The sequence below is a fragment of the Osmia bicornis genome, chromosome 4 (assembly GCF_907164935.1).
Source record: "Osmia bicornis bicornis chromosome 4, iOsmBic2.1, whole genome shotgun sequence".
NCBI classification, from domain to species: domain Eukaryota; kingdom Metazoa; phylum Arthropoda; class Insecta; order Hymenoptera; family Megachilidae; genus Osmia; species Osmia bicornis.
In genome coordinates, this window is record NC_060219.1 from 10380519 (window position 1) to 10392654 (window position 12136).

The 12136-nt window shown below is 37.0% G+C and overlaps 1 protein-coding gene across 1 annotated transcript in view; it reads left to right on the forward strand.

Annotated features, from left to right (window-relative positions):
* LOC114875806 (RNA polymerase II elongation factor Ell) overlaps positions 1-5671 on the forward strand; it is a 71704-nt gene extending 66033 nt beyond the window's left edge. Inside the window, exon 10 of the mRNA XM_029186521.2 lies at positions 88-5671. Coding sequence (XP_029042354.1) covers positions 88-318 — 231 coding nt within the window. The 3' untranslated portion in view covers positions 319-5671. The remainder of the gene's footprint in view (positions 1-87) is intronic.
* Positions 5672-12136: the final 6465 nt, after the last annotated feature.

Sequence of the window (12136 nt, forward strand, 5' to 3'; positions counted from 1 at the left end):
ATAGAAATTATAATATTTATTCGCACGGAAAAATTTAAAAGAAATGTTAATCAGCGATTATCAATGATCTCGTTCCGTTTTCAACAGGAAATAAGGCGGCAAATTCTACACGATTATAACGAAACGAAACGGGATCCTGTACACAAGGAGACGAAACGTCGGTTTCATTATTTGCACGAAAAATTGAGCCACATCAAGCGACTGGTGTTAGAGTACGACACGCAAAACTGTACTGGCAACATGATGACGAACAGCAACAGCAACGGCAACGCGAATGGTAGCAACGAGATGAAGGGGGTGGACAGTTTGCACTACTGACACAAACTGAAAGGGCCGCCTGTTATCCTCTACCTTTTCTCGGTTGCCGGTACGCTGCTGTCTTCGTTGTCGCAGAATTTGCATTTTCTCGGCATGTTCCAAGGCTGATCTTACGGTCCACATGGTTCCTGGGTTCTATCGCCGAAACAAGTCAAGTACTCTCCGAGTCGCCGGGGTTGCAAGAAGAAAATATTAATTCCCATCACAGTTGGAAACCTTTCACGCTGTTAACGACCGTGGGCGGGTCGAAGATTTCTTATAACACTGACTTGTGCGCGACTGTGATCTCTTCGACTTACCGCGTGATCGCCAGCGATCCTCGATAAACGCTCGCCTTTGCTACTTCGACCAAAATGGTAAAAACACACCGATGAGGGGCTTTACGACAATCGGTACGTTTGAAGAGAAGAAAAAGAAGAAAGGAAGTAAAAGAAAACATTTAAAAAAAAAAAAAATAAAAAAAAAATAGAAAATCCATCCGAAGAGAGAAAACGAAGATAAGAAGAATGGAGGAATTCGCGGAGAAAGCCAGGTATACATGAACCAGGCGAGCTGAAAGTACGCAGAGAAATTATCTTTTTTTGTTTAAATCTGTCCTCCGACGAGACAGGGGATGATTATGGGAAGAGGTGAAGATAGAAGGCATATTGTGAGAAAGCAGTAAATTAATTCTATTAATTAGTTACTTACCGTGCGCACGTCCAAGTGTGTCGTCCAGTTTAAGAGTACGATAGATTAAAATGATAACCACAATTGCGAATGTGAGAAGTGGGTCCAAAAAAAGGTAGTAGGGGCTTATCACGTGCCACGTCCGGAGGAGACTGTATTTCCTTTTTTCCGCCGGAAGGAAAAAAGATGGCTCGACTAGCAGAGACTGTCCACGAGAATTCGCGTATGAATCCTACACGAAGAACCGCGTGCTGTCCGCTCATTTTTCTTTCTATCTTTTTTCTCCTCCGTTTCTTTCTTGTTTCCTTTTCTTTGTTTCTTTTTTCAAGCAAAAAGCTAACTGGATTAATCTACAGCTAAGGAGAGAGAGAGACCTTTACGTTTCGTCAATCTATAGGACGATCCTTTGTTGTTTCTTCGTTCTTTAATTTCTTCACCGTTCGGGCTACCTTAACTGGTAAGCAAAATGGCACAACTTACAAAGAGAGAAAAACAAAAAAAAAACATACACACACACACACACACAAATAATATGCAAAGAAAGTAGAGACGAGGTTTTATTAAGTACTACTCTTTTGTGTCTCTTAGAATTTACCTGCCATAAAGTGATATAATCGAGCGAATCAATTTAATTCTAAATTGAAAAGCCACGATAGAAGCAGAACTGAAACTAGAAACGGGCCTTTTGGCCCTTCTGATTCGTGCGATCAATAGTTTCCGGTTGTGTATGTCGTACGCTAGAGTAGATCCATTTTTATACAATTACAGATATTTTAAATTAGTCATCGAAAGGGAGAATGCTCAGCGCCATTCGTGGATGTTGTACACGCGGAAGGGTTAAAATAAACAACAAAAAAAAAGATAGATAATAATTAAAACAAAAAAAAAAATACGAAGAAAGATAAAGTCGAGGTATTAGAAACGGACAGGTTTCGTAGTAATTATTTAATCGTTGACGACGATGAATATATAGTATACAATATTGTACATTATGCGCCAATATTACGCGTACCATTATTATTAATGACGATGAATACCATTTAATATTATTATATCGATGCTACTGCTATTATTAATTAATATTTTTCGGATAAGTAGATAAATAGGCGAGATATCTTCGTTAGAACCTAAAATACTGGAACGAAAGGAAGAAACGAAGTTTAAATATATATTATCGAGCCGATGTTTTCCATTGAATGCGAATAACGAAAGTTTATGATGTTAATGTTTCCAGTGTCTTTTGTTTTTATTTAAACATTATCTGCTGTATTTTGCTTTCAAATTGTTTTTATCGTACGGTAGCTTTACTTATTACTGTTATGTCCGATCGTTTTGTTCCGTTTTCTTTGTTCGATCGATTTAGAGTTGCCTTTTTTCCTTTTTTTAATTTCTACACGAACGTTCTTCCACGTTTCGTCATTTTATTTCACGTTTGATAAGCGTTTTGTGATAAATCGAACGGAGACGAAGGACTATCAAAAGAAAGTGTGATTGCTGAATGATCTAATGATTCTTCATTGTTATCCATTTCTTTCGCGTGATCTTCCAAAACAAAAACGACGTTGATTCGAAAGGATTTAGCGAATTATCGCTCGTTTCTGTTCTTGTTGCGATTACCTGCGTTTTCTGTTTCGTGGATTATCGCCTTTGAACAAGTGAACGAATTTTCATTGTTCAGTAACATTTATTCTTATTCAGGCTTATAGAAGTAGGATTTTTAAAATTATTAATCGACCAATTATCTGAATTTTCTGATACGATTGTTTCATCGATAGAAATTTCGTACTGTATTTTTTACTGAAATTTTATCTTACACTTTCCTCATTTTATACTCGAGTTCATTTTAAATGAATTTCTTTGATAAGCAATTTTATGAAGCGATTAACTACCATTATGCATGTTTCTGTACAATGGAAATCGAGATACGATGGCGTTTCTTTGGCCTTAACGAGCAACGAGCGAAAAGAACCTTCGATTTTGTTTTCCAAGATCCGTTGTTTGCTGTTTTATAAACAATCCGTGCAATTTGTTTGCTCATTTACGTACTATATATCCAAGTTGACCGGAGAATATCGAGGTACGTTGCACATTATCGGCGACGACCATCGATTGGTATTTCAAAATATTATTCTAAAGAAAGTGAATTCGACGTCGGTCGAGAAGAGAAAAGGAAGAAAAGAGATAATTGTTTAAAACGTTAACTCTTTGCGACGGGAAAGAAAAAAAGATAGGATCGTCGGTGGGGAATGCATGGCACAGTATTGACAAGTATTTTCTACTGGTTGTAACGAATTTTAACGAAATGCAAAGCACACATGAGAAAAAAAAAAGAACGTCAGGATAAATAATTTAACCTATTTTTATATATAAATATATGAAAACAAATATATATATCTAGATAAATAAAAATTAAATATATATATATATATACATATATACGATTATAAAATTCTATCGTGTGTGTGTTCATAGATAAAAGGAAGAATTGTAAAATATCTAATACGAAGTATATATGGGTTGTAATTAATGGTACTAGGAATCAGTTGATATATTTCGTTGTTATAAACTGAACTACGTATCGTTTTTTTCTTTCTCTTTTTTTTGTAGATAATAATATTATAGGCATCTTATTTTCTCTTTTGCTCACGTTTTCCTTGCAATTACGAAAAAATAAATAAAAGTGAAAATGTAATAAAAATTCTGAAATATTGATTCGTTGCGTTTCCTTTCACTATCTCTTATCTCATTCATATTAATCATCGTTCTTACGAAGCAAGGCTGGCGTACAGTGGACAGAGAACAGTATATATTAAAAAGTTCGACAGGTATTTGTATAATAAACCCAGAACAACACAACTACGAAAATAAATAAAAATTTCCAGGCATTTTTCTTCTTCTTTTTAATTTTATTTTACGATCACACTGTCATACTGTGCCATATATATTCTACTTCGGTGTACGATGGTTCAATAGAGAAAGAAAGAAATCCATAGATTTCTTCTTTCGTAGAAATTATGAATTTGGTCCATGATTTTTCTTGTATTCTCCTCTGTTTTATTTATTTTTCCATAAAGTAATCTATATTCTGCTAAATGTGAATGAACTCGTGGATTGAATTCATATTTTATCGAATTACTTTACAATTAAATAACAAGCGGATACAGAGAAATTAATTTATTTTACAAAATTGCACAGTGCAAAACAGCAAACACCGATCCTCTGTTGCTACGTCGATGTAGCTACCTTCTAGTATTCTACCCAAAGAATTAACAAGTCGAATTACCGATCTGATATCAAACTTTCACCTTTAACAAAAAATTGATTCGCTATAATCAATCAAAACGAACGCATTCTGCAAATTACATTAATGTTCGTTACGTGCTTTGTTCGCACCTTCGAAGTTAATCAAAATTCCAAGTGATCAATCTTTTGCTTTCACCCTGTCTCATCTACTTCTTTCTGTAACATTGTTACTTTTTTACCGTCCAATAAATTACATCACGTTAAAGGATAGGTTCGGAATTTTACAACGTACACGCGTTTTTAGAAGCCCTAAAACACATAGGCCAGGATTAAAGTGCACTCGAGCAATCCATCTTTCGATGACCGAATCTATGAGAAATATTAAACAGACAGTGCCAAAGAGACTGAGGTAAAAGACACTCAGAACTGTAGTAAATACTTACATAGAGATCCAAGTGCAACTTAATTAAACGATGCAATAAACACGCGTTTCCGATGCGTGTCGCAATTTCTAAATGAGATTTGATAAGATGTCCGCACGCGATACGACGATGTTCGAATGTGAAAAAGAGAAGGAAGAGAAAAATCAACGGGCTTGTCTGACAAATTGTTCTTTCAGGCTCATGAAACTGTTATAGTTCGCGGATGTAAGTGCTCTTAACAATGCATTTGATAACTCGTAACCGATTATGATTTCTCGAGGATTGAACGGTTTCTTTTTCTCAACTTCCTTAGGTATTTGGTAGTTAAAATTAGTTATCGATAATGAAATATCGTAGCCAAGTATCGTAGATCGCGCGATCGATACGCGCCTTCGAAATTAATCAAAATTCCAGTCGATCAATCTTTTGCTTTCACTTTCTTTTCTTTACCTTATTTTTCGTAGTTATTAAAATTCCTTTCCATTGCATTTTATTCGTCATCGAGCAATAGCAGTGCCTTCTTTCCTTTTTCGTTACCAAAAATCCCCCTCGCATCTGTTATCAAAGGACTGTGGTTCCTTTATTCGTTTTTTATCCTCGTTTTTATGAACTGTACTAGTGCAAAAAGAAATAGGTGTCTCTGTACCCTTTTTTTATCGATAGGTTTCTTGGAAAACCCTTGGAACGATGAACTTATTATCGCGTGAAGATCGTTGAAGCAACAAGATCGCGAATAGCGATTCACGCTCTATCACAAAAGATATATACGTAGTGTCTTATCGTCTAAGTGTCTATCGAGTGATATTTAACTTGAAGTAGAAGATATAGTTCACGTGAATCGATGTGTTATTGACTCGCTCGCATTCTATCGATTCTAATTCGATAATAATGTTACAAATGTTTTTCGTCTCTCTCTCTTTCTCTCTCTTGTACAGTTTCCTTGATTTGCGCGAAACTTACGGTCGAAATGAAAAGAAAAAGAAAAAAAAAAATAAGAGCAGAAAATCCAAGTGCCAATTCTAGCAAAACGAGAGAAAATGACTATACATATAATATAAAAAAAAAAATATATATATATATATATATACACAATATACCTAGCATAATTTTACGTGCATTATTTCTTACGCGAATAATATCAATACCTGCGAACACTGGCGAGAAAGAAAAGGCTTCAAAGATTATGTTTGCGTGGACGTTTAATAAAAAGAAACTCTTAACGTTTAAAAGAAAAGAGGATATTACACTTTCACAGCCAGTTAAATTTATTACAGTTTCAAAATTAAAAAGTGTAATTAAGAGGAGGCTATAAAATTGATAATTGATACACTGAAAATCAGGCAATTAGAATGTGTTAATTTTACTTACACGTATCTTAATAAGGTCAACGAAATAGATTATGAATTTCAAATATAGACAAGTGAAGCGTTAATTACTACGAATATGTGTTAATAAGTTGACCAAACAAGTGGAATGCGTACGATCATCTTTTTTCCTTTTCTTCCTCGTTTCAGCACGAAACGCAACATTATCGAAACGGCATACTTAGATAAATTATTAAGAGAGAATTATCGTGTCTTAGAAAGTTGTATAAAAAAGAGCGAGACGATGTGTCGTTTGTAAGTTTAAGTGATAAGTCACATCCTTAAGTAGACGTCGTTCGTGTTCATTCTGTATTTCTCACGGTCTATTTCTCTTTCCGAATCGTTAACACGGTATAATTGTTCAACAATCGTGATTCAGCATCGATCTTAATTAACACGTTGAATGGTACAGTGAAATCGGCCATACACGGTACAGTTATTTAAAATTACAATAGTTTCGTTTATCGGTTTCACAAAATATCTTCGTTTCTTAGGAAATTAACTCTTCTTTCAATTACGAAGGGGATCCTGTATTTCTATACCGAATTAGGATTCTCTTGAAGAGGTATTTATAAAATACAAAAGGTTCCATCATGTTCGCTAATAGCTAAAATTGTATTCGAAACGTGCCACGAAACCCGAGCCCCTGTTCACCGTCGTTCCATTCAACGTGCCATTTTCATGGATGTCGTCTATTGAAAATTAACGGTACGCTTTTTGAATTTAAATACGGATTAACGTCAAACCGTAGAACCGAGAGTATACCTGTTTTCGAACACAAAACATCCACGTATCTCTCCCGTTTTCAGAATTTCAGTCAAATTCCATCAAGTTCATTGACGTAACTAGGATTTTCGGAGATCCATCCTGCTCCGTACCTAATTTTATCTACGACGGAGTATCCAAATTTTAATCAACGATGATGTAAATTAAAATTGGACATCCTGTTGTTCGATAAAGCGTTTCATTAACGATAAAAAAAGTGTCGTCCTTGTTCGATAGAGTTAACACCAGGTATGCTGGATGGAATGTCTCGGTATTGAACAGCTCCGAAACAATTGCCGGAGGTTATACATATATTGAATCGATATTCGAACGATCCATAAAGTCATTGAACCGAAAGAAGGATAAATAAGAGTTCTTTGTCGAACGAACAGGTGACACTCGTTAAATTCGTTGATTGTGAAACGAAGCGAAAGTTTCGTCACTGTTTACCATTTTCTACGCGTTATCCTGACGTTGTTACGAAACTCGTATTATTTTGGGTATATCGGCGTAAACTCGATTCGAAACTCTGTTTTCTGTCTGATCCGTTACGAATCGCGAGTCCAGGAGAAAACGTGAAAAATGCGGTTATCTGTACGCGCAAGTTCCGGTTTCCAATTACACGCGATTCACTTAATCGTCGTTCTTACTGTACACCTGTTTTGATAAAACCAAGCACGTTCGGATACGTATATCGGTATTTTTCTGCGTTGGAATCTTGTGGCAAACTTTATCTTCAATTTCCGGAAGCAATTAGCCGGACTGGATTACTTATTTTTTAATTAGAGAAGCTATCGTTTCCGTTCGTTCATCAACGGTATTAAATACCTAATTTGAAACGTAAAGTGGGTGTTAAATTTAAAGGAATTCTTTCAAAGGAAAAACAGATTTCCGATCGAGCCGTTTCTTCTTCACGCGAAGCGTCAGGAATGTAGAAAGATTGAAATTTCGAATCTTCGAACAAAGTCGCGCGCAGATTCTTTATATCTTATCTAACAATGCGAGTATTTTCAACGAGTGCCTCGAATTTAGATTCGTTCTGTTGTCGTTGGTGATAAAGAAAATGAAAGAAATGACTGGTGTAGGAGAGGAAGTAGGTGAGGATTCGTGGCCCGAGATTGTTGCTAGTATTGTTATTATCATTTTTCTTTCCCGTTAACGTCCTTATTAGATCCCAATCGACGAGCGAGTTAGCCGTATAAAAACGGCAGTACTATATTTTCAGACTGTGATGCTAGAGACTTTGTAATACGTAGGTTGCGTGCAGATTTCGTTGGACGGTTTAGCGAAATTTCTCACCGACGCCGGACCATCGTTGGTCCCGTTGGTGAATGGCGCACCGTTAATTATCGCCTTTTTCTCCTTTCGTTGATTCCGTCGCTCTTTGTTGTGCTTGATTTCACACGGTGAACCGGGCTGTCAAGTTTCTCTCCGACAATTCGAATCGAACACCTGTACAGTCGGGTGTAACTTGAGCTTCCCTTGATTAAGGACAGCAAGGTCAACGTTAGATTTTCCCTAGGTTCTCCTAAAACCCAAAGTCTTTGTCCAAAAACTTTCTGTTGCATCCAACACTTTTTTTATACATTTCTTAACGTCCTTTTATCACTTTCCTTAGTCGAAGGGAGAAGTGTAAGGTAAGGCCTTATTTGTCCATCTTCTTTACGTACAGTTACTCTTCAGGTAAACCGTAGCTCTAATACCCTTAACCAAAAGAAGCTTACGTTACCCTCGGGTGTACTTATTTCGCAACCATTCGTATTCAAACGAAGGGTGAAAACGTTAGCCGAAGATTCTCGGCAACGTTAACGTCTAACGTTCGATTAATTGCGTATCTACGCATTAGACGAGTCGACCTTTCGAAATGAGTATGAATCGATTCTATAAGCGTGCAACTAGGTTGCATAATGGTCGTAGAATTCGAGAGTCGAGTTACGTGTGTCAAGCGGAGGAGAAGGCGTTTAATATTCAAGTGGTTGCGTCGCGAACAGATCGTGATGTCTTTTTGTTTTTTTCTCTCTCTGTACATAACGTTCATTAATCTCGACGAATATAAGTATGTGACATCATTGTACAGTACACGAATAGCCTTTAGAGATAGACACGTACGAGTGTACGTAAGCTGAACGAGTTGAAACTTTGCTCGAGTTGTAAGTTTTTTCTTTTTTTTTTTTTTTCAATACGACCGAATAGGAAAGATCGAGCTAACGTGTTTGTTTAAGCAAAGGGTATTATTAGTAATCAAGATATCGCTGATAAGGATCTTAGAACAAATTCATATGCGCAATGCACGCTTCTCGATCTTTTTTATCTCTTCTTATCCGTCGTGAAAAGCTCGATCGCAGAAATATCTGCCGAATGTTCATCGGGATCGCGATCCTAAGGTGCTCAACACGAAATCGAGCAGTTATAAAGGAACACGCGAAAGAGAGAAAGAGAGAGAGAGAGAGAGAAATATGTAACGAGGTGAGATCACGCTATCGTGTAGCCTTCGAACACGGTGAAGACGAGGAGGACGAAGAAGAACGAAGAAACATGGTTTCTATCGCTCATATCAGATTAAGGGTTAGAGGTCGTAAAATGCCAAAAATGAGAAAAAATGCAAAAAAAAAAGAAATGAATAAATAGGAAATCGATCTGATCGATTTCATTGGCGAGGAAACGACGCGTACTATCTGTAAGAAATGCTGCGTACTATCGAGAAATGTTAAGCGCTCAACACGTTCATTAGGGACCGAGGGTAATTGAAAATAATGTGTTAGGACCGATCCACGCTCTTCATCCCCTCGCGATTCGTTCGAGCAAATATTACACCATGAACCCTTTGGTGCCCCAATTTAGCAGGAAATTTGAATGAAAATAAATTAATTTCGTACGTGAGTAACAAAAAAATGATGGAATAATATTTGATCGAAACGAAATCGAAAATTGAAGCTACTAATGTGGATCGAGCCTCAAGTGTGTATGATCTATACACACTCGAACGACTGAATTGATTTAATCGTGACTTAATGCGAAACAAAAGAGATAGAAGCGTTAGGGAGCTTCCTTGTCCTTCTTGGGCAACGTACTGCCCTTTCGAAATCCGAACGAGGGTTCTCCCTTTCCGCGTTCCCTCTGGAAAAGAGGAACAGGGAAGAGAACAACGACTTAGGAAAGGAACGAAACGTGTTGTTTTCCCTTTTCCCTTCTCTTTCTTTTTTCTTTTTCTTCCCTTTCTTTCTTTCTTCCCTTCGGTTCACGCTGCGGAGACCCGACCGAACGAACGAACGAGAAGGAGATAGTTATATACTTACAAGAATTACAGACAGGGCGGTTAGGACGATCCCACGGGAGGGTTTCGTCCTGTTGTATAGGTGTATAATGTAACCCGTGACTCTTTTTATTGACGACGACTGCATTGCTCCCCCTGACAAAGGCTCGTATGTTCATTACATATATATATACATATATATATATATATATATATAAATATTATATTCACTAATTAAAATAAAAAAAAGTATATATGTATACAAATGGAAAAATGTGGAGAGAGAGCGCGCGCGCGAGAGAGAGAGAGGAATTTAAATAATTATTGTTGGCGAGAATGAAGCGTGACGAACGAGCGCGTGGAACATTATCGACAATGGAGGAAACGATTTCATTAAATTGGAAGAAGATGTACCTATGTATCTCTCTCACCGATTCAAAACACCGTGAGATACACGAGGGAAAGGAACCGGACCTACTTTTTTTTCTTTCTCTGTTAATTCCATTTCGCTTCCTTTTTCTTCCCCCCACCCTGAATCCCAAACTCTTCTTCCGCTAATTATTACTATTATTATCGCTATTACGATTACTATTATTATTATTAATGTTATTATGTATGTTAATCCTTTCGATTGCGTTTATGCTCGATTTTAGACTGGGACGTGCAATATTGCGGCCTCGGGATCGATCCATACCCGAGCGCAATTTAAGTCTGCTTTGAAAAATTGCATCTTTCAATTAAAAATGAATAAGTAAATGAAAAATATATAGGAAAAGGAATGGTGCGAACGATCGTTTTAGAAGAAAATTAAAAGTTTTTTCGTCCAATACATCGTCGACCGCATGAAACCTGTTGTTAATGTGGGTATCGGCAATTCGATCGAGAAATCTATCGATCGTATTGTAGATGATGTATCGTGCTCGGTATCGCGTCAAACATTTCTAACTAATCGGTTCGAAAAATCGTCGAACATCGATTCGCGTACGTACGAAACGATAAAACGAGTTTATCTGTTATCTGGACCATTTATAAGCGAATGTTTGTCTTACGTAAGTAAAGACAAACATGTAAATCGAATAGTTGTTATGCAATCATATCATTCGTATAGTGCAAGAAGGTGTTCTAATCAAACATTAAAAACGCCTGGAAATAAATATTTCGTGTGCCTATTGCCTATACGAGCGTAGAAGATACATATTATCTTGATAACGATTCGTAACACGTTATCGTAATTGTTCAAGGTACACTGCTCAAACTTGTTAGCGGATCTATATCCAATATCTAATACTTTAAGGATTTTCTCCAAATCCGATTCGGTACAATGTCCATATATCAAACTTTTATTAACGATTTATCGATCCCCTAATTCCTTTGATCAGTGTAAGTTCTTTCAAACCTTTCGATCCGACGTTGATTCTAGCTTATAAATTTATATTTTCCAAGGTGATCACAACGAAATCCAACTATCAAGGTACAATAAATAACTATTTTGACTGTAATCGTGAAAAATCGTAGCTCGAAATTGTAAGCATCTTGAAAGTTATGGTAATTTATGGTAAATTAACCCTCGAAAAGGGTTGATCGATCCTTTCGCTCAGAAACGCGAGACAAAATGCATTCCATTGAAATCACTTTGATCGCGATGCTGAGGCATACTCTTCGATCTTTATCGAACTAATTAAGCCATTAATATCGACGAAACAACAAGTACGCGTTGGTCACGATTAACGTCCAGAAATTCTTTGTCCATGGACATTCTTTGTGAAAGATGTTCGCGATGTTTAATGTAAGGAAAGTGATCTCTCGCGTGTCGAGGATGATCAAAACGTGCCTGATACGACGTCACGTGTCGTTGACGAAGCATACAGAGAAAAAAAAGAAGGGATCCGGTATACCGGATCAAAGAAGAGAAAGAGAGATCCCTTTTTCCAAGGTGGACACTCTTGGTTCGTTGTGTTATCGGCGAGAGAGACGCACACACGATGAGAACCGAGACGCTATTGCGCGAAACAACTTCCTCCGCTTCCTGTTACGATTCTGTTTCACGCGTACTTCCGGCCGTTTCCCCCGCGTGCTTTATGTCTTATTCGAGAGACGATGAG